The following is a 23,146-nucleotide window of genomic DNA, read 5'->3' on the forward strand; positions in this document are numbered from 1 at the left end:
TACGTTCTACATAGATTTTTGTATTTTATAGAACAATATAATAGTAATAATAATTAATAACTGCATGTTAGTACTACCCATACAATTTACAAATTCTTATTTTTTCATTTTTATGCATTATATTCTGTAATATTAATGATACCTACTTTGTAATAAATATTTTTTTGTGCGCTAATAAAATTAATAATTGTCTTAATTATGATAGAAGGAAATCTATTTATTTGGATTATATCACTATTCTACAGATTGCCAATTTGTTGTTTGTCATTTTATGAAATGTCTAGTTATTATACAAAATATTTAGGAAATGTGTGTAAAAAAAAATTTACTATACACTTTTTTAAAAACCACCAGATATTATATAGAATTCCTAGGCATTTTATATATTAAATATATTATACACATTGCCGCTAACATATATAAATCCTAGACCTACAGTAATATAAGCCCCTTGTGTGACGAAAACTTTAATTCAGCAAATTTATTCGTATTTTTATAATAGACATATTTTTGTGATATTACTCATTTTAGTTAGATTATGAGTTTTAAGAATATGAAATAAAGATGATACCTAAGTATATTAATATTAATATGGCAATAAATATTATGTTCAACGTTGGTTCACAAGTTAAACAAACATAAGAAGAAATATAATATTTATTCTCCACGGTTCTCAACGCGACGGTGATGGAATATAAAATAGAAATGTTCGCAAACAAGGCAAGAACATAATATAATACACATTCAAAAACACGAAATTATCGATTTTTCCCAACTATCCAGCAAACTATATATTTCATTCAATAATGTAGTTTTAGTGAAAGCTAAGTTAAAATAAAATATTTGTCTATATTTAGTTTTAAAATGTTTGACATTTCAATATCTAGCCACCTCTGTACCATCATATATGTTGCCTATAGCATATAGGTAACTTCCCAAAAAATAATGCGAAGTGACACTGAACAATATCCCCAACAAACATGTACCTACCCAATATGTTTGCCATTCAGGGCAATAGACCATTGGTAATTGTTTATTAACTGACTAAAAATGTTCTCAAGATTGAAACAGAGACACACTGACATAACGTCAAAAAGTTCAAAACGAGATATAGAAACTAAAAAGTGCAATATTTATTACAGGTGTATGATGATTGACTTGCATAAGAATAATGAGTTGGCTGTGTTAGTTTCTGCAGTATTGGAATCATAAAAACACAGTTGAGTGTCGTGTAATCACAATAAAACTCACCGAGCTTTGACATAAATTAGCTATGGCTTGGCGATTAATATTAAGTATAAACAGTAATGTCTACAGTACTCCATAAGAGTAACCTAACATAACCTTACCTAAATATTTTATTGTTGACATGGATAAGTACAGAAAATGAATTTATGTAAACTAAGTTACAAAAAAAAAACATATTTATTAAAAGCGTAACAGAAACCTATATCTCATATTACATATGCATTTATTCTTATCAGAATATTAACATAATATGTTAATATGTTAGGTATAATATTATGCTTTATATAAAGTATACATCTATTTAAAATAAATTATTTTAAATTTGGAAGGAAATGTGTCTTAAGTTACAGATCATATAATATGTTGTGTCACATAATAAACTTTTGATCAAAGGAAAAGGAAAATCAAATTATTATAAATGTAAATCATGTCATTATTAACGGTTTGAATTTACAAATAATTTACTACATTATTTATTGCTTTGAAATATTTATCGATGTGATTGAAATTCACATCATTTTAATCTACACAATTTGGTGAAAATTCTTAAAAGTTTAGAAATATAGAAATATATAGTAGTTAAAACCATTTGATGTTACCCATAATATGTATGATTATATAATAGGGTAAAAACCAATGAAATAATATTATTCATGTGTGTGCTGCATGTACATTGCAATTTATAAACTATTAACATGACAGTACAATAGATTTTAATTTTGGCTAGTAAATCTGCGATTCCGCTACAACTATTTCTGAATTCAATAACTACTGAGTACTTACCTAAAAATTGAGCTTTGGCTTCCACACTATGTAGAGTTTCAATTTGCGGCCAATTGTTTTGAACCATTTGCACCAGTTGCTGAGGATTCACTTCATTTTGCATGAGTGCTGGTTTGGGCAAAAGGAATTTTGTTTCTTTTAACGTCGGTGGCTGAACCATGTCAGCTGCTCTATGTAGCAGAGCAGCTAATCTACACACTTCGTACTGTAAAAAAAAACCAAAATTCCACGTTATTCCGGTATGGAGAAACAAACTATATTATTAAATGAATTAATTATGACGCCAACCCACCAATAAATCTTGTGGTAACTGGCCAAAGGGCAAAACCAACAGTAGGCCTTCCAAGTAGTCTGGTGCAATTTGGTTGAACAGCACTTGGACGTATAGTTGACTGTCCAGTCGCAGCGGGAAATACCAAACGGACCGGCAGAATATCAAGTAAAACACCTAAACGTCAAAAAAAAAAACAATAATACGTTTAGCGGTTAGGAATGGAGTTTATTCGACTCAAGCTCGCGGTCCACGTGATTGTTACCTGTTGATTTTTGTGAAGCTCAGTAGTAACGTCCAGTATATACTCGTCCGCGGCCAACGGCATCGTGAACGCATCGCCCTCAACGATACAGTACAGCGAGAATTCCTCCATTTCCAACGGGTCGTTGACGTTGATCAACGAACACATGCCGGCGATTACGTCGGCTACCACGGTTGTGGACTTCGTGTTGACCACGGTCTCGCTGCCACCCGGTAACCGGTACATCTGTCTCTTGGAGTTACGACCGGCCGACACGGCGGTCACCTCCTCAACGCTGGGCACGTTTTTCCGGCCACCGTATCTCAAAGTCTTCCGCAAGTTCTGCAGGCATACGTTTGCGGTGCCTGGATAAAAAAAAGCCACTTCTTATCAAAATGCACAGTTGTTCAACATAATATGTACTATGTAGGTACAGCTAAACATATCATTGGCCGTAAATGAGCTAAGACGGATAATTAAATTAAATTGTTATAATTAAATATTAATGAGTTGTTTGTAGTTTTGTACCTAACGTGTTAATTTTATAAGACAATTTCCAAACAAAGTCAAATACAAAAACTGCTTAAGACAAAAAAAATGTCCCATAGCCCTCCCAGATATTTCATCCAACGTGCTGACAGTAGTTAAAATCTTAGATAAAATATAATAACTGAATTTGTCTGTCTGACAACTTTTATTGGTGAAATATCAAACTTTAACTTGTAATTAAATATAATTTCTTCTTTTTTGAGGTCTTTCATGAACCAGGTTGTTAGACGATTGTTATACGTCATATATGCGGACACATGACAAAACATCTTACGTTATTAGTTATTACTTATTACCGTGGAAAGCTCTCCTCTTGTCGTAAGCAGCCGTTTCCAAATACTTGAGTAAGAAAGGTCGCAGGTTTTCAGAGCACGTAAAGTACGCAGCGACAATGCTGAGCAAACGCCATCCTCGTTGGCACGTCTCCGTCTTGTTGTTGGTCGTTTGCTTCATTAGCTGACAGTAGACTTCGTCTCTCAAGCTTTCGAATTTATGACAATGCTAAACACACACAAAAATGTTGTATTATTTATAAAGTTTATATTCCCCGGTATCCGAAATATTACCATGAGAATGGTATAAACGCATTTGACTTCTGTAAACTCGGGGGTTGTAGGCAAATCGCCCATGTACCTCATAACGCACTCGAAACATTCGATAGCTAGTGCGTCTAACTCTGGGTCCAATTTTAACAGAGATTCGGGAATCGGGACGTTTGTGTATTTTACCATCTCCAGTTGTTCTTTCCACGTCCAATCATCACTCTTCTTCTTGGAGTTTTGTATGACTTTTAACGAACCGTTTATTTCACCATTCGCAGATTTCAGCATGTCAAACCTAGAGACACATCAAACAAACAAAAAAAAAATTGAGTATATTTTTGTAAAATAATATTGGATAAATTATTTGAATTACTTCTCCGAACTATGTCTGAAATTGTACATTGCGAATTGGAGTAGCGAATGTTTACCGTCATCTGCAGCCTGAAGGCAAAAAAATTAAAAACATTTAAAAGCAAACATTAGTGAAAATTATCAGAATATTTTTATTTTTTTTGTAAACAGATAATTTGTTCATACAAAGTGGATAGGCGGTGGTGACTCATGTTGTTTATACGGTGAAGTTGGTTTGGAATACTTCGTGTTGGTTTGTTGCCACCCTAAAAACAATAATAAAAATATTTATGTTATGTTACAATATTATAACCTACCTATATCATATAAGCTTATAAAATATTTATATAGCTTATTACAAGTGACTACAATGAAGTAAAATTGTATTTATTCACCCTTGTGTTCGGCAGCACGGAACTTTTCATCCTAAAATTGTTAAAATGTATAATATTTAATTTATTTAAATAAAAACAAAATAATATAGGAGAAGAAAAAGTGATACACAATACACATAATTTCTCTTGCTGTGGAGATTTCATTCAAATCTATGTGTACCGTGTATGCTGCACAGTTTTGAGCTTGTGAACTAATTAATTAAAAATATTCTACTTCTCTTACCACTTGACGGGGAAGTCGACCAAGTGGTGCAGCGTCTTTCCAGAATGAGCTCATCATCGAGTGTATTTGTCTGGATCTATTAGAATGGAACGGTATTGTTTCACCCGACATTATTGTGAGCTGAACAGAGCCTCCAGCTTTACCCATCGAGACATCGGCAATGTCTTCAAACCTGATAAGACCCAAAATCCGACGTATTAATTATACTTATTCGATTATTCTATTACATATACATTTGATAGATATTGAAATTGTTTAAACATGACCAGAGTTTACACTTACGTTAGTGTTTGCATGATTTGAAATTGGTTTTCTTCTTTGCGCAGTAAATGAAGGCCACCGTGAGCAATGGCTATATATTCGACTTCTCTGTGCTGATAACCACACTGCAATAACATTATTACAAGCAAGATCTTTAATATCACTACATTGTTCAATGATCATGAGTTATGACAGTTAATATAACGCAAAATATTAAACATACCGATACTGGAAATATACGTGAAAAATACAATGGCCACTGACGAGCCAGCTCGACGATGGAGCGTTTGGTGCTGGCTTTGTGATGACCAGTTTGCATGTTGCTAGCCGTCACTCCAAAACGATCCAGTAACTAAACATTTTTTTTTTGTTCGGTCATAAATTAATTAATAAATAACGATAACTATCTAATCAAGACAATCTTATGTGGTTGTTTCTTTTCATTTTAAACGGTCGACAATAATATTACCGTTTTAATTAGATCAATTTATTTTTTATATACATAATATACGTACGTCTAACATCTCTTCGCGTTCGTCGGCGGATATTCTGGCGTGTACCGAATGGAATTTGTTAAACATATCGCTGACTATTTGACAGAATATCAAATGCAAAACCAACGGACTAGACATCGATTCTTTGGGGGTAAAAACCTGAAGAAAACAATAGAAAACAAAATCGTTAATATAATAAAATAATTATACTCATAGTTATCACTTAGAGGGGCCCCTAACTCATGTCACACATGGTGGACGGCATTACTTACTTCCTTCCTAATGTTTAACTTCCATGGTACTCGGTTGTAAGTAAAATAGGAGTTGGCCTGCGTTTGCAGCAGTTTCGTAGACTGCCCGTCTTCGTTTTGGGTGGGCGATTGTATTCTAGCTTCGGGACGACCGTTGAACTCAGGGCCTTTCTCGACCTCGTGCTGTGGTTCGGCGGTGTAGTTGTTTGGCACTGCATTTCGGAACATATTGTTCTGATCGTATTCGCGCGTCACGGGCTGTATGGGAGCCGGAGGACCTATGCTGTTCTTTTTCCTAATGAAAATGGTTTTCAAGTGATAAAATTACATCTGCAGTGTATTATTATTAAGTGTACGGTTAAGCGAACGATCGAAATGTAGACCATGTTATTATAATAATATTATCGATTGCGACTCACATGTTTTGATTGTAAAAGCTGTTGGATCTTGATGGGGTGATTGGCGGTGGTGGCAACCTCCAGCCGGAACTCTCAATGCGTTCCACTTGATTACGTATGACATTGTTCGGTTGCACGTCCGAAGCGTCCTCTTTGACTACGCTTTGAGAATCAACACTGTCAACACTACCCCATCTCCCGGCTAAAAATAATATGGTCGTTACACGAAAGAATAAAAGACTATTCTATTTGCAAGTTACATTTGCCAGTTTCTTTAACTTTAAACATACCTATGTTTATTTTTTTTTTTTAAATATATAGCTACGACCATCCTTACTTCCGACTGAAAAGTCTAACATACACTTCTATTTACAGAGAATGTGTCTTTCAACTACCTACTTTTTACAATTCATATCAACTGTTTTAAAATTCATGAACTTAAAAATAACTGACAATAATCTGGGAGAAGCAGAAAACAATATAGTGTAGTAGCATTTGATTTTTATTTAACACCAGTATAGTAATAGAAGACAGTTTGGATAATACCATATAATACCTCCAAAAACCAAATTAACGCTATAAGTTGTGCGTGGAACAAAACAAATCTCTAGGGTTTATTGTATCACTTGGCTTTTTTCAATGCCTTTTTTCATTATATTTATCCTATAATTAAAGTATGCTTTACCGCGAAAGTTCTTAACGTATGACATAATGCTATGGTTATAGATACTTTATTTCTAATAAATTAATTCGTTATGTTTATTCGAAACATTTAGTTTTGAATGCTTGAAATAATATAATTTTTGAAACCAATTTACATAGTCTCGTTTTTTGAAATGCGTTGCCCAGATCCCCACTTCCTCCTGAAGACGGCCCTGATTACGGTGCATAGAGAATTTCAATATTTCAACAAGTCTTACCTAGTTGTTGTTGCAACAGCAGTCTTCTATCAGTGTCTAGTTTACCGGCTGTTGGCAGAGGCGTTGGCATGTTGTTCATGGCTTGCGGTCTGGGCTTGCTGGTCGTCGATCGCAGACTATGGTTAGCTGTGACCATTTCCAGCTTGTGCTTCATTTCGTTGCTTATCCTTAGTTTGCCCACACTGCCCGGACTAGGTCTCAATGCTCCAACTTCCAATGATTTATACGACGATTTGTGCACTTCTGTTTGCTCTTTAGGTGACGGTAGTTTCATTGCTTCGGACTGTTGTATCTCGTACTCTTCCCATTCGACTCCGTTCAGTTCTCCATCTTGACTTGAGTCCTAAACACATAATGTGGTATAACGTGAGATTATAATATTTAGATCAGTATTTCTCGACTTTGAAATAACCGAGGTGAATTATTATTGATGTTTCATTATAATAATATATTTGATTTTTGAATTAATGGTAATTGAATCGAATGTATTTTGAACTTTGTAAAGTAAGGACACTTGTCGAAAGATAGTAATAAGTAATTTACCTGAGTGTATAATATTATTTTTTCAAAATTAAATTCAATCTGGACATTATGACAATATCTAAACTCACTTGTGATTGCTTGTGTCTTTGGTTTTGTTGTTGTTTAGACATTTTGAACTGCAAAAAACTTTGGTGTGACGGAAACCCGTTCATGTCACCGGGCACACCATTGCTAGTACCATCACTTGGCGGTGGCCATCTCCATTTACCAATGCGCACCGTCTTCGCTCGGCCATACGGATCCATGAAAGGCCTTACTTCGCTAGGATCGCATAAGTCTGGTGGTGGCGGCATAGGAGGCGGTGGAGGCACAGAACTCTGTACGGTTCAAATGCATAAAAAAATTAATCACATGCAATAATATATAATATCAAAACATTAGAATAAATGTGTTAGCCTAACACAGTTTGTTATAAATGTTATTACCTTTCCAACGTTAGAATCCATGGATGATTTTCTGCTCTTTAATTCACTCAAAACATTTGTAAACGTTGAATGTGGCGATCCTGATCTAAGTCCCTAAAATGAGTTAAACAAAAATAATAAATGTTATTTGTTTAAATATAACATAGGTAATAGACTATAATTGAATACTCACTTGAGACTTATTAGTGGGCGTAGACTTATGTTTAGGAGGTGAATTGTTCCAGACTCCTGATGTATTTTCAGGACCAGCCTACATTACAATGAATATTTTTCGTTAGTATTTTAATAAATAATTAGGGAATTGTTACTATTGTGTTTACTGGCAATGCGTTGACGTTAAAATCACTTGATTGTGTAATTAAATATTATTATAACCATTCATTCAAGACAATAAAATAAATAAAAACAGTACTATTCGTATGCAAATTTTCAATGTTTATTACTTCCAGTCTTTTAGTGTTCAGCTGAAGCTAAAACACCGGAAAAACCACAAACTAAATTATTGTTTTAAAATTATTTATAACGTTTTATTTAGTACCTACCATAGCATAATTTTTAATATACTCTTATTTAAATAATATAAACGTGTGTATTAATCATAACCATACAGATGATTGAATTACTGTTTTACCTGATTTATAACCGTTTTATATCATTAATATATTTTGTTTTATGTTTAAACTCATAATGCAAAGTAGATAATAACTCTGATAAGAGTATACTATTTGTGTTATTACAGTGTTTTTACCATCGTAGAAATAACATTTTGATTATTGAGTACTTTCAAATGTACCGACGAGTGGTATATATAAGGTTGCTATTTTAAGCTATTTTCCATTCCGTCTTATTAATAAGACTTAATAAAGTAAAAATATATTAGGGTAGAATACAACGATAAAAAAATGTCGTAAAAATGACGATTGTCTGGTAGGTACGACTCGCTGTCTTATGTAACACTGCACTTCCGAATCATATACAAGTAACATCCAATTATATTTTCAAACGAAAAACTTACGGGTGGTAGAAGCTGTTGCTGTTGTAGTAACTGATGGAGAGCCTGGTTCTGCGCGAGTATTTGCTGTTGGATTTGGATGTTTTGTGCCATGGCGGATTGCAAAAACGCTTGGTGCAGGTTCGTCTGGTACGCGAGCATGCTGTCGCCCGACGATCCGTTGCTGGTGGTGTTGGACGCGTTCGCCGGTACGCTAAGACCTGCGATGGTAAAATCGAATCCCATATTATCGTTATATTATTATTATTAGAAAACAATGGGCGTGAAAACGAAACGTAAAAAAAAACTGTTAACAATCGTTACAAACGCGAAAAATATCGCAAAATAATACAATTATTATTATTGTTATTATTATCGTTGTAACGTATGGGATTCGATAATATGTTATTATTATTCGATTGTGTTATTATTGTTTATCATTAACGCGACGCGTTGACGGCGTTGCGCGCCGATCCGTCGAATGACGTCGGCGGTGCGTGGCCAGCAGGAAACGGGACTGCAGGAGAAATTTATTTGGAGCGCACGCATCGTGGCGTCCGTCGTCTGCATGTGAACTCTCTCAGGCTATTGTTTTCGTCTTGTGCGACCGCATTAATAATGATAATAATAATAATAATAATAATAATGGTATCGTTTTGCGTATTTCGAGCTGTCGTTGTTAACATTTAAAAATAAAAAAAAAACCAAACGCAAACAATGCGTCAGACTAACCGCCGTTCGGAGTGTTGAACATGTTCTGTGAGTTCATGGGGGGCATGAGTAACGACGGTGGCGAAAGGATGGAGGGCAACACCGGTGGCGAGCCTATCAGTGGTGACATGCCGAACGAAGCGTTTCCGGGCTGTCCGGAACCATTCTGCGGAATCATAAAAGTACAAGATAAATATTTAGAAAATAAATACTACATGCAGTTTTCAATAAAGACACACTCGTAATAACACAATAGAATACAACACTAGATATGAATGTACAGGGTGGAAAACAGGGAGTAACTCGAAATTAATTTTTTTTTTTATGATAATATAGTTCATATTTTTTACTTATTGAGTCTAAAAATATAGTAGGGTAGCAGGTGACACCCTTCTACTATTCTCAAATAGTCTATAGATTATACTATTTTAATGACATATTATAGTAATTAATAATTATAAAAAACGAACTCAGATAATTCAAGCTCAAGCATAGGTATTGACAAAAAAATAAAAAATAAAGTGTTGTAATATTCAATGAATCAAATCTCAAAACAGTGGGAAAAATCGATATATTTTAACCTGCAATAAAATGTCAAGGTGGCAACGCCACAGATTACGTCTAAGGAAACACTGTTTTTCTGTGTCAACCGTACGTGAAATAGGGTGCAAACGCCCACCTCGTTATTTTTCTCCATCGTTAGAACATTACAATATATCGTAACACATACCTGTTGCTGGGAAGCGACACCCCTACCGCCACCCTTCACGGTTCTGGCGAACATAGAGATGTCTAACGACGACGGATCAAATTCTCCATCTTGCGACGGACTCTCATCAAAACCCGACGCCCGGCTATTTGCGTTCGACCGCCCTCCACCACCCTTTATCCTCTTGGCAAAGTCTCGAGAGTCCAAAGACTCACAGTCTTCCACGGACTTGCTCTTCGACGAACCTTTGATGGACGCGGCTAGAGATCTGGCGTCAGACAGCTGGTCCAGAACTGGATTGAACAGATCGTCGAGGAATTGATCCACGTCCGACGCCTGCGACGGCACGCGTACCCGTCTTACGTGCGATGCTGATCAGAAACAGTAATCGACATTATTTAGTAATAATATATTATTATAGTTATGACGAGAAGGGAAAAACGAAGTGGAAGGCTGTAAATTAGTGTCGAAATCGAAAAGTAGAAAATCGCCATGGAACGACGGTGTGGTGCAGTGCGTCTTTAGAAATAACACGTCTTATTTAATGCAACTGTAATAATAATAATAATACCTGTGCACCACGTATAGGTAGTAGGTACTAGATTTCCATACACATATATGTGTAACGCAAGGTTAAAATACCCGCAACCACTGTCTGTTTACCATTCACATGGCTGTGGGAATATTGTTAGCCAAAAAGTTGAATACATTTCTAATATAACTGGATTCGTTTGTTTAGGAAAACTTAAGACGCGCAAAAATAATTGTCAATTAGATACTTATTTTTTTCTCTTTGCTGAACTAATTCGTTTTAGTTTGATTATTAAGTATCATTTTGTTTTTGTTTTGCTAAAATCTCGCTAGCCAACCCGTAATAATAATTATTTTTGTGTTCACATTGCATTGTCAGGTGGACTGATTTTAATGACTGTAATATACAACATAATAGTAAATCTTATGGTTACCTAAAGACGGAGCTTCGCTCGTATCAGACATGGCACAGCTTCTCGCCTCAGACTTATCAGAATGTTTGTTATCCATTTGCGATTTAATAGAATGCGAACCACGTTTACCCGCATACTGCGATTTGATAAATCTATGAAAAATAACAGTTGTTTTTATTATTTTATCGATTATACTATTAATGTTATTTTAATATTAGGTTTATACTGTGTAATCCAATCCAAGCATGTTTGTTATTTTATAATCATTACCCCGACCATAATAGTTACCTATATGTTTATAAAATAACATTTCACACTACTATGAGTCATATAATGTAATTTGTTTTTACCTGGGATGGCCCTTTATGTATGAGCCTTTGTCGTCTTCACTTCTGGCATTTATATCTGGATAGTCGAAATCGATTTGACTATGGGACATCACATCTGATGATGCACTGTAATGTTTTCAAAAATATAGCGTTTAATTTCGATAAATGCTAATTATAATTGTATTGATTAAACTCAAATGAGACATATTATAAACGATGAAAATACCCGTTATAGTTTCTCGTTTCACCCCTTTGGCTGACTGACTCTAAATTATCGTCATCGACAGACTTGGCGATGTCGTCATCATCATCGTCGTCGTCCTCATCGTCGTCGTCATCGTTCTCATCCTCACTGTCTGTGTCTTTTTCGGTTTCTTGTATACGCTCCATTGACATGTATCTCTCGTTGAGCTTGCTATGCGATAAACCCAATGAGTCTAGTTTTTTTGGAGCAATCGCAGTTTGGGGTACCTGTAGTAAATATGTTTTTAAGTTTCACAATGTTCCGTTCCTGTCTTACATATAAAGTAGACATAAGAAGAGTTTAAGTTGACATAAAACATTTTTAAAAGTTTAAAGTTGATAGTTATCCTAATTTTTTTAAGCTCAGTAAAGTTTAAAGTTTATGGAAACTTACAATTAACTTTATTAACTTAATTTAAGTTATTTATAATTTTTTTTAAACATAAATAAATAGCCAGTAATATGGTTTGAATTGATAAAAAGTAAATGTTTATGCAATATGCATCATCAATAATAATTGTATTATATTTATTATTTAATTATTTATAAATTATCGTAACTTGGATTTGATTAAAAGTAACTCTTTATTTATTAATAAGTTTATATCTATACAAATCAGTTAAATTAAAAAGTTAAAATAAACTTAACTTTAACTTTTTAAATTGTTTAAGCCCAGACTAGCATTGATGATATTTTGGTTTATTACTCACCGGTGTTATTAAATTGTCGAGACTTCTGGATCGACTAGTCTTCTCAAAGTATCTGTCGTTTAAAGCCGATTGCCGTGAAAGACCGTTCTCTGCGCTATGATCTCGAGACACTGATCTTACTTTTTGCTAAATATTATACATTTGAATTAAACCAAAGATACATATAGTCTAAAAAGATATACTTTTCGATATAAAGCACACAACGAGTAAAACACGTGTATCACGTCTTTAAACTTTAATAATAACAATAATCATTAGTACATTTCTTAGTTGTTGACTGCCATTAACTCAACTCCCATGTCATGAATAAAACGTACGCATATTATACACACAAAGCCTTGACATACCGAAATTTAAGAATGATTATTAAGTTCATTATATAATGACATTAAATACTATTAGACGTTTCTTTGGAACATCATTCATCTATTCATAATATAATACTTGTACATATATAACGTACAGATGGGCCAACAAAAAATTAGAACAGAAAATATTTTACGATTTACGCATTTATTTCTACGACGGACGTAATTAACCGAACATCGTCATCTCTCGTCTTATAAAATCTAAAATATTATGTCTTAGTAAACGGTATTACCAAATAGTATAATATAATAACATTGAGAAATATCGAACTAGTTTTACGTCACACCGTGGTAATCAACAATCAAACGTCGTAATACAAACTTTTTGACTTACCGGTTTCACCACTGGCGGTTGGGGTGGCGGCACCGTCGGTCTGCGGTTCACGGACACGGGTTCCACCTGTTGGAATAAAAAAAAAAACGATTTTAGAACGTGCATGGAAATAAGTGCATGTGCGTATATTATTGATTTTTCAACGGTTCGACACAATAAAAAAAGTATTAAAAGAAATTGTATACTGCATTCGGGATATGATGCACGGAGAAAGATGGGATCGAAAAGGACCCGGTGGGAAAAAGATACTTATGAGTAACAAGGTAACCGATGGTGATGTGGATAGATGTATACAAAGGAACAGAAAGTTCATTTTAAGGCTGTTATGTTAAAGGTAAAAAATAATCAGATAATATAAATAGATAACACGTGCGAGTATTTAAACGGAAGGTCTGAAACACGCAGTGATTGTACACGATACCTTCGAAACAGGAGTCATCGACGACGACGGTTGCGGTGAGTGGGGCGGCTGTCTGCCAACCGGATATCCAGGCGGCGTTTCCACTTCGGATATGGAATCAAACACGTAATCGAACCCGTTTCGCTGGTCGTTGTCCAGCGCCACCGTCCATCCGTTGCACTCGGCGATGCCCCTCTCAGCCAGCAGGGCGGAAGCAACCGCGTGACACCGCGTCCATGATTCAACGCCTGCTGTCATCGTCTCGCCGTCGGGCATTGCGAATTCCAGTGCCGTGTTGAACCGCTTCCGGTTAGCCCGCCATTCCAGTAGACATGGAGCCGAGGACCGGGCCGGCGGCGTGCAAGTGTGCCCTGACAGCAGCTTTCTCTGACACACGCTTTTGTATCCGTCGTAACCGTGATCGGAAACGTACCTGTAGGGAAATAGAAAAAATAATGTTCAAAAAAAACCTTTCCAACCATTTGCAATTATGTTGGAATATAAGTATAGTGAATTGACATTTGGGACGCGTTTCGGACGTCTGCCGTATGAGGGATTACGATTTCGTGATTTTTATTATTATTATTTTTATAGCGTGTGTTTTATTTACTTCAACAAGTATTTATACAGCGGTCCAGTTGGAGGGAACGCCGATAGACAGCTGGCCATCAGCAGCCAGCATCTTTCGTTATTTGCTTCGACGTCGTTGCGCCACGTTTGGTTCACCAATTGACACAGAATTTCATCCCTCAGCCGTTCGTTGGCCAAACCCTAGGTGAAAGTGCGAACATTGATTATAAATTACAAAAAATATAAATATAATCACTTAAGTTCTTTGATTATAACTGTACGTATATATTGAGACAAATATCGAGTAAGCGTCTATGATTGACACTGTTCTAGGTTAATGATAATGATTAACAAGGATATCTACAAAATCGGACAACCGTGGACACGGCCAGTACTTTAGCAGATAGTTCTAAACTCGGGGCTCAGGCACTAACTATTAGTTCTCCTTCTCACAAGGTTCACCAACACTTGGGGACTGGGGATCTAAGCAGCACTACACCATAGGGTACCTCTTATAATACATCATCTAGTCTATAAATAAACAGTATAAAATGAATGTCCGTCTGTTTGTCTGTCCTTTATGAGTGCCGAAACGGCTGTACCGATGTTTATTGATTGCCAGTGGTCCTTGGGGCAGATCAGGTATAAGCATGCATGAAATTGAATTTTTGCACATTGCCTACGGAGGTGGCTTAGTTGCACTTATAACCGCTCATCAGAGTGTCCCCAAACACAATAAAAATAAAATATATTATTTATATAGAGTATGCATCAAGCGGAGTCCGCAATCCACCCACAGGTTGGCGTAATATACTGACTGCAATGCATTATCACAATCGAGTCTCATATAGAGTTGTTAACGAAGTGTACGGCTAGTATTTAATAATAATCATCAAAATAAAAATAGGTTGGTTCTGAAACTATCAACAGCTAAAAATAATAACAATCACGTTATAGCCTAATATATATAAAATCAATAGTTAATATTTCAGTTAAATGGGTGGTAAACAGTAACGTAATCATCGTCAATTTCGAAAATATAAACATTATTTTGTTTACGAATAATGTTATAATTCTTACCAGGAATTACGTTTTTTCCGTGGTTTTATATTTAATTTTTTTTATTACCTATCCAGAGTTCGGTCTTTTATGGTCACGTTTCATTTGATATTGAACAATACTCCATTTATAGGTAGGTAATAAATATAACTTAAAAGCTGCTATTATGAGTTTGAATTCTGTACATTTAATAATACTATATTGTACTGATAATACCTACAAGGCAACAACGATAGGTTCTTATTAAATAAATAGTTATGAGCAATGTTAATCAGTCGATGTGGCAATAACATCGTAATTGGTTGTAAGATATACAGTAAATAATGGTGTATATTTAGGAAATTTATGTCTGGTCTGTTGCAATGTTACGGATCGTATAGGTTATAACTTATTATGTTTTTACAACAATAACCAACAGATTAATTGTGTACGTTTTTAAATATAATCATCATTAATCACTTTACGTATAAATATAATTAAATAAATAGTTATTCAATAAAAAAAAAATAACGTACTTTGTGAATGATGTAGTCTGCAAGTGCCTGTTCTCTTTTGGGAGATAATGACACGTCGTTCATGAATCTTAGAATTAATTTGAAAATTGCAATCGAATCCATGTAATCAGAATCTTTACTTTTGTGGAGAAATGGAGTTTTTATGGGTTCCTTTTTCATTCCCCAAACATGAGACTGAAATAAGAATTTATATATTGTAAATATTGTTCTCTGCCAACATATTATAAAAAATGTTTATTACTTTGAAATAAATATTTGTGAACTTCGAAAATGCATGTTGATCAATATCATTCGGTAGAGCATATTGTTCTTGAATTTCAACGATTGGGCCAACAACTTTTACCAACTGCCTTTTATTGTGTAATGGCTGCCATTCTATAATCCGGAAGTATTAGTAAACATTTTCAAGCGCTTATTGTTAAGAAATTATTTTTATTTACACTAGGAAAAATAACAATCAGCAAACATTTTTATTTTTAAAGGAATAAAAGCCATTCAGATATTAGGGATTTATCTGGGATTAGGCCGGAGGAAATTAATTTTACCTACCTTTATTTTTAGATAAGATAAAACGGGATGGAAAATGATTTTATAGCATGATAGAGGTGGTGTAAGAGAAACTATTTCATTGTATGTGTATGGTGGTATAAATTGCGGTCCGAATGTACCTTCAAAAACTTTGCACACAGGCTTTACAAAGTATTTCTAAATTAATTAAAAAGGATTTAAGATTAAAAAAAAAAATACTAGCATACACGTATTGAGAGAGACAGATAAGACCACTCAGATGTAAATGATAATTTATATTTTAAAGCAGTTACCTATCTAATTGATATTCCAAGTACGTATAAAAGTTAAAAGAAAATTAATATTATACATTAAAAAAAATAATAGTAACGCGACGGATGAAAATCTAACTTTGTATTCCTTTTAATTTCAAATTAATATGTACAACACAAATAGTGGAAAGAATATATTTATTCGAATGCACATTTATAATAACATAATATGTATGTTTTATCCACTAACAAGTATTAAGAGAAAATGCCAATAGTAAATCGGTTAAAAATAGAGTAGAACCCAGAAAAGCCTTATTTAAAACATACATTATAAACGATTAAAACCAATATTGTAAATGTAATCAGTAATCACTGTTTAACTAATCAATTATTCCGAGAAATTTAAGTCTAACCACCATCTATACACCACAAAAACAAAAGAAGAGGAATAAAAACAACAAAGTGGATGCAAATATTGGAAGTGAACCCCGTTCTCGATGAATCGTTACGGTAACATATTGAATAAATGAACAAATTACTTAAATAAATATGAATAAATAATATAATGTACATGATTTTCAAATAATTATCAGGTCGTTTCAAGTCTGAAAACTGTTTACCTTCAATTTTATTAAATATTAACGCGAGTTCCGCTGGAATATCCAACGTGTTGAGAGTTGGTACAGCTTGTGGCCTAGCATTTCTTTCTTGTTCTTCCTTCTGAGCCTTGACTCTCGCCCTCTCTTTCGCCAAGTTGGCTTTTCGTTTCATTTCCTCCTGTTGATTTAAACACAATCAACATTTAATATAATCTACCAACTGCAAATTAACTGTATTTGTACATGCCTTCAGATGGTTGTATCGTTTTCGCTGCTGTCTACCTCTGAAGGTGGCTTGCGCTTTAACCACGCCTCGTCTTAAAGTCTCGAATCTCCTCCTCTCTATCCATCCGCGTACGGAAGCTTGCAACTTGATAGCGCTCTGCCTTTTTGCGGTGTACCTGGTCCGGGCGAGGAAACCTCTGACGTTCCGTTGGAGTGTAATAGCCGCAGTGTTCAGAATGGCAGCTCTTTCTCGTTCTAAGTGCCGTTCTAAGCTTTCCCGCAGAAACACCCGACTTGTGCCTAACTGATATTCGTCCGAGTGCTTTTCCAATATTGCTTGACAGATTTCTCTAAGGAGTGTCACGGACGAGAAAATATGTTTTTAATAATATTATCAGTACACTGATCAGTTTATTTTTTTAAATAATTAATTAAATATTTTTTTTTTATCAACAATTTTATCATTTATTATATTATACCTGTTTGGCGTGCCTTTCGGAGGCAGTTTTCGTTTACGCACCAAAACACGATATCTGTCTACGAATTCACTGAACTTCATACGCACTGGATACCCCAGCTTACGAATACGTATCGTTTCCAACATTCCCGAGTATCGGAGTTGTTCCAATACCGTAGGCATATCGAATTTCATCGATACCTTCTCACAGTTTGGTTTGATGCAACGTACGAACCACGGATGGCACCTAAACCACGAAATGGCAATATTTAGTACATACATTAAAACGCATGTAAAAAAAAAACATACCCAGATATGGACTCCAATAGCTGTTGTAGTGAATCATGAAACCTGGCCGCGACAGTCGGAGTTCTTGGTTTCATGGTAACGAACCTGCCGTTGGCCTTGTTTAATGTTTTTGAAGCTTCAAAATTATTCCGTAAAGAGCTGAACATTTTACTCAACATCTATAAACAATCATGCATTAACGAACATTATAAAAAACTTTAAGCTTATCACTGTACAGTTAACACGAATACTTACGGGTAAAGAGCTCGATATTAATAATTGAACGACATCGGGCCTTAACGTATCTCGATTCTTGTCTAGAAACCCGTCGACGTTGTACCACACCGGCCCGGCATAATGGCGAACACCAAATTCTGGGCCATTTAATCTGGGCCTAGAGTATAATTCGTTCAATGCGTGGTTGTAATGGCACTTTTCTAAAAACGATACATCGGTGGCACGTGGGAAATTAGACTCGTCGTCTAGAAGGTGTAATATGCCGACAGGTTTTTTTGATAGCAACTGAATCACTGGCAAATTGTCCTGAAAAAAGATAATTTATCTAACATAAGATTTAAAAAAATAATAATACTGAATGACAGTTTAGTATATTGTTTTGTGTTTACATTGTATGCAATGTTTTGCCATTGAATTTTTTCTTTAGCGTACTCCTGTTGTTCTAGTTTAAATATATGTTTGTTGAAGTACACTTGTAAATTTTCATTGGCGTAGTTAATGCATAATTGTTCGAAACTGTTTTCCTGAAATCAAACAACACTTTGATAAGTCAATCTTGTTCAGGAAATACATTAGTTTGTCGTTACCTTGAAATCTTCAAAACCAAATATATCTAAAATTGATATAGCTGTTGTCTTTTTAGTTCCCTTGTATACAATGTGATTAATCCTTGCTACTAGCCACGTAAAAAGTGAGCTGTATAAGGCCTTGGCAAATGCATCTCTAGCGTCCAATGCTTGATCAATATTTAGTGCTGTCAACACACGTTCATTACGAGCTTCCTAAGTAAAAAAGAAAATAAATAATCAACAAAATGTATCTATAAAAATTGATCATTAATAATTATACACGAACAGTAGTTTTGGTCGTTAATGCTTCTTTGATACCATCCACATCCAATCGGAGCAAATGTCCTGTCCATCTAATTTCTGCATCAGAACCAATTTCAACGCCTTCTTGTCCGTGTTTTAGCTGTTTGCGATGAAAATAAACATTTCCCAGGTGTAGAACTACACAAAAAATTTCAATTAATATTAATTTCGTTGGTGATTAAAGTGCAAATATTGATACGAGTATGCATATAACGAATATATGTAAGTACATGCATTATTCAATATGTGTTACTTCTGCGTGACCTATTATTCTCAGATTGAGAACCCTATATTATAATTGATTTTATTATAATTTAACACGAGTCTTATACATTTTAGATTCTGAGCAGAAAGAGGAAGCTATTGCAAATTCTACAATGATGCATGATATAAATTGTACGTGTGTAATGCATATTTTTGGCGCTGTTTTTGGGTCAATATAAAAAGCTCAATATGTTTTACCCAGCACTTCTACAGAAAATAAAACTAAAAATATGGTATATGAAATAATGTTTCTTATTAAATGATTTTCATTGGGCCAGCGAATAATTAACTTCTGTATCTCAAATTTTTTTTAGTTTTACGTAATAACTGGATCTGTATATTTTTAGAATATTTATAAATAATCAATTAACAAGTAATTAAATCGAAAACACTCATCAAATAACACTTAAAATGTATAAAATAATACTGTTTTTTTATATGATATTTTACCTGAAGCCAGTATTCGAAATATTGTGTCTTGTTCCTCCGATGTGAATCCAAGAACTTGCATCGCAGACATAAGTGATTGAAAATCTTCTCCGTCATATTTTCCATCGATTTCACAATTTCCACCTTGATTTAAATAAAAATATTTGTCAGCCGATAGCAAACCGTATTTGAGTTTCTCCTCGTCAGCGAGACCCGCCAATAGTTCATAAAACACATGATAATTTCGTTCTTCTGGAGCTTGTGTTACTATTCGTGATTTTTCAAGTAGATATTCTGTAACTTTAGCGCCCAATATAACTCCTCTGAAATTTCAATATTTTATATTAATTAACTAATAACGGTTGGACTTAATTTTTTATCAAATGTATGGTTTAAACATTTTATATGATCTACGAAAGTGGATAAATTTGTACGTGACATCACTAAATTTATAAACATTTACTAGTAGAATTGTATATTGAGTACCTATTGTTAAATTAATATAATATTTTATATAGGTTATTAAGTACCATAATGCAATTTAAAATTTAGGTACCTGATACAGTGATATTAAAATGTTTATGAAAACGGAATAAGTTAATATTGTTTAGTATTTTTATTTAACATAATATTAAGGAAAATCCAAAACAAATTATTTCATTAGAAAGCTACGATGATTTAATTTTTGAGAAAAGAAATATAGATTTAAACGTTAGCGAAATTATAGGTCATAATATGTATATTAATTGGTTACTAATTTATATAGGTACGAATAAAAACTGTAGAGCCAGTTTTTTATGTGAGCCTATCGGTGAGCATATCCATATGATACTCTGTACTAAAAAATCGAGAGTAGATACCAAGGAATAAGAGAACATTTTAATCGACATTTGACTGCACCCAACATTAGTTAAATTACTGATTTTTAAATTCAATTTAAGGGCATTTCAAATGGAACTTCCTATACCGATACAACAACTTGAAACCGTTTTATTACATTTTGTTCATAATAGTGTCATTTTAGGCATATAAATATTTTTTTTTTTTCGATAGCTCGTCCGTAATCGTGTTCCACCCAACATTTTAAATTAATACGATAATGTGGTATTAAAATAATCAGTGAATTCAAAACTATTACTTACTGTTTGAAATGGACTTCTAAAAACTTTCCAAACCTGGATGAATTGTCATTACGCACAGTTTTAGCGTTACCAAAACTTTCCAGTAAAGGGGACGCTTCTAAAATTTGTTCGGTAATGAGATTAGATGGCGATTTATTAACAGCTGCTAAATACTGCATAATAAGCTTAGTGGATTCAGTTTTTCCAGAACCAGATTCTCCTGAAATTACGACGACTTGATTTCCTCTAGGAAGCATTCCGTAAGCTGCGGAACCAACGGCGAACAAATGACTGAAAGGAAAACCGATTTAATATATTTTTTATTCATTAGCATAAAAAAAGTTTTTTGATTTTTAATGAAATATTTCACAACGATAATGAGTGCACTCACGGCGGTAATGTTCCTAAAATTTGTCCCTCGTATTTTTTCACCATGTCTAACCCATACATATCGTACATTTTGTAAGGGTTTACAGCCACTAATATGCTTCCAGTATATGTCTGAAAAACCACAATAAATTAATATAATAAACGTAGGTGCAGTTACAATATGTTTCTGAACAAATTAGTCTTTACAGAACGACTCTGTCAATTTCGACATTTATTTTTTAAACTGTTTTTTTTTTTGACAAACGTGCATTGCTCACATAAGCTGTAATGAGTTTGGATACTCACATATATAAGTTCTTTGTCGTATCGAATTTTCAAATTCCACAATAGCGAAGCCTCGTTCAAGTCCCTAAAAATACATTTACGCATAAGAACTCATGTGTATTTATTTCGTTACATTAAAAAAAAAATGCTTACGTAAGTTGAATCATGTCTTCAATACCATTTTGACCAAGATCTTGTCGCCGGTTAACACCGTTGGAACTCGTAAGTGAGAAAATTTGTGTCTGTTGAGTTTAAAAATATTATATAATACGATCGTAACAGCAAATATTTCACTTAGGACTTACTTTCCCCGCAATAACAGCCTGCACAGTAAGTACTTGCGCAGGCTTGTGGTACTCCAAAACTTCTCCGGGTAAGACATGCCCAACACCTGGGTCGAACCACACAAGCTCACCCTAAAACAAATAATAAAATATAATGTAACGATTAAAAACGTTTTCTCTGTTTATGATAGCATTTATACGTTTAAAATATGTATGTTTTACTTCATAATTGTATGTTCAAATATTATAATTTGTGCGTTTAATCTAAAATGGTAAAAGGGTTCTGTGTTTTTCTTATTATTATTACCATAAGTAATAATACCATTTAAACCAGACATAGATTTTCATCTACCATTTATAAATTCAAATATAATATGTAGAATATTACATTTTGAAATAATTAGTCATCTCTTTATTTGATTTATAAATGCAATAACACACACACACACACACACACACACACACACACACACATAATATGCATTTATATATTCGATGCATTCATCGCCTAGGTCAATTACGAATTTATTTTTGTTTTAACTCCATTAATTTAAATTTCATTCAAATACGTATTTTTTTTATTTCTTCGCATTATATGGTACAGTACATATACATTTTCATTCAGACTATGTAAAATAATCTAACAATAAAACAGTATTTTTTTCAGTTTGGACGAAATATAGCAATAAATAACGCATACTTATTGCACTGCAGACTGCAGTTTGGTATCGATTTGAAGTACAATTATTATCAGGACTATGTGGATGGATAATACTTCAGAATATAAAATCCCCATACATTCAATAATGTTTCTAGGAATGAAATAATTTTTTTTCGTAATATAAATCGATTACGAGTAATATGATCATTAAAACGGATGCAATAAATATCATGACAAATTGAGCCGTATAATGTAGTAACAGATGGACCCAAGACCTATCTAATAATAATTTTAAATAAATAATGGTTGTATCAACGATTGCATTCCGGATACCCAAGACAGTAACCGGAAACAACAAACTACATGCAAAAAAATAATAATAATAATAATAATAATAAGAAATATTGTTTAAGTTATACAAACATACTCAGAAATTATGGGACGTATAATTTTTTTTACTGTTGTTAGGCGATTGCGCAAAATGTCTTGGTAATA

General features: G+C 33.9%; 1 protein-coding gene across 3 annotated transcripts in view; it reads right to left on the reverse strand.

Moving 5' to 3' along the window:
• LOC111034444 (unconventional myosin-XV) overlaps positions 1-23,146 on the reverse strand; it is a 60,743-nt gene that overhangs the window by 3,318 nt on the left and 34,279 nt on the right. For all 3 annotated transcript variants that reach the window (XM_022315699.1, XM_022315700.1, XM_022315698.1), the window contains 44 exons: positions 22,012-22,122; positions 21,860-21,948; positions 21,728-21,791; positions 21,444-21,553; positions 21,074-21,343; positions 19,953-20,254; positions 19,222-19,376; positions 18,954-19,148; positions 18,756-18,890; positions 18,385-18,672; positions 18,151-18,308; positions 17,864-18,088; positions 17,407-17,734; positions 17,181-17,337; positions 16,023-16,156; positions 15,782-15,955; positions 14,248-14,408; positions 13,659-14,070; positions 13,238-13,303; positions 12,536-12,661; positions 11,809-12,053; positions 11,604-11,708; positions 11,275-11,405; positions 10,331-10,680; positions 9,622-9,766; positions 8,914-9,110; positions 8,071-8,148; positions 7,899-7,991; positions 7,542-7,790; positions 6,931-7,273; positions 6,032-6,212; positions 5,634-5,907; positions 5,383-5,520; positions 5,091-5,219; positions 4,889-4,992; positions 4,607-4,778; positions 4,384-4,414; positions 4,175-4,254; positions 4,011-4,078; positions 3,662-3,932; positions 3,392-3,596; positions 2,568-2,911; positions 2,324-2,479; positions 2,032-2,236 (listed from right to left, as the gene is read on the reverse strand). In XM_022315699.1, coding sequence (XP_022171391.1) covers positions 2,032-2,236; positions 2,324-2,479; positions 2,568-2,911; positions 3,392-3,596; positions 3,662-3,932; positions 4,011-4,078; positions 4,175-4,254; positions 4,384-4,414; positions 4,607-4,778; positions 4,889-4,992; positions 5,091-5,219; positions 5,383-5,520; positions 5,634-5,907; positions 6,032-6,212; positions 6,931-7,273; positions 7,542-7,790; positions 7,899-7,991; positions 8,071-8,148; positions 8,914-9,110; positions 9,622-9,766; positions 10,331-10,680; positions 11,275-11,405; positions 11,604-11,708; positions 11,809-12,053; positions 12,536-12,661; positions 13,238-13,303; positions 13,659-14,070; positions 14,248-14,408; positions 15,782-15,955; positions 16,023-16,156; positions 17,181-17,337; positions 17,407-17,734; positions 17,864-18,088; positions 18,151-18,308; positions 18,385-18,672; positions 18,756-18,890; positions 18,954-19,148; positions 19,222-19,376; positions 19,953-20,254; positions 21,074-21,343; positions 21,444-21,553; positions 21,728-21,791; positions 21,860-21,948; positions 22,012-22,122 — 7,954 coding nt within the window. The remainder of the gene's footprint in view (positions 1-2,031; positions 2,237-2,323; positions 2,480-2,567; positions 2,912-3,391; positions 3,597-3,661; positions 3,933-4,010; positions 4,079-4,174; positions 4,255-4,383; positions 4,415-4,606; positions 4,779-4,888; positions 4,993-5,090; positions 5,220-5,382; positions 5,521-5,633; positions 5,908-6,031; positions 6,213-6,930; positions 7,274-7,541; positions 7,791-7,898; positions 7,992-8,070; positions 8,149-8,913; positions 9,111-9,621; positions 9,767-10,330; positions 10,681-11,274; positions 11,406-11,603; positions 11,709-11,808; positions 12,054-12,535; positions 12,662-13,237; positions 13,304-13,658; positions 14,071-14,247; positions 14,409-15,781; positions 15,956-16,022; positions 16,157-17,180; positions 17,338-17,406; positions 17,735-17,863; positions 18,089-18,150; positions 18,309-18,384; positions 18,673-18,755; positions 18,891-18,953; positions 19,149-19,221; positions 19,377-19,952; positions 20,255-21,073; positions 21,344-21,443; positions 21,554-21,727; positions 21,792-21,859; positions 21,949-22,011; positions 22,123-23,146) is intronic.

This window comes from Myzus persicae, unplaced genomic scaffold (assembly GCF_001856785.1).
Source record: "Myzus persicae strain clone G006 unplaced genomic scaffold, MPER_G0061.0, whole genome shotgun sequence".
NCBI classification, from domain to species: Eukaryota; Metazoa; Arthropoda; class Insecta; order Hemiptera; family Aphididae; genus Myzus; species Myzus persicae.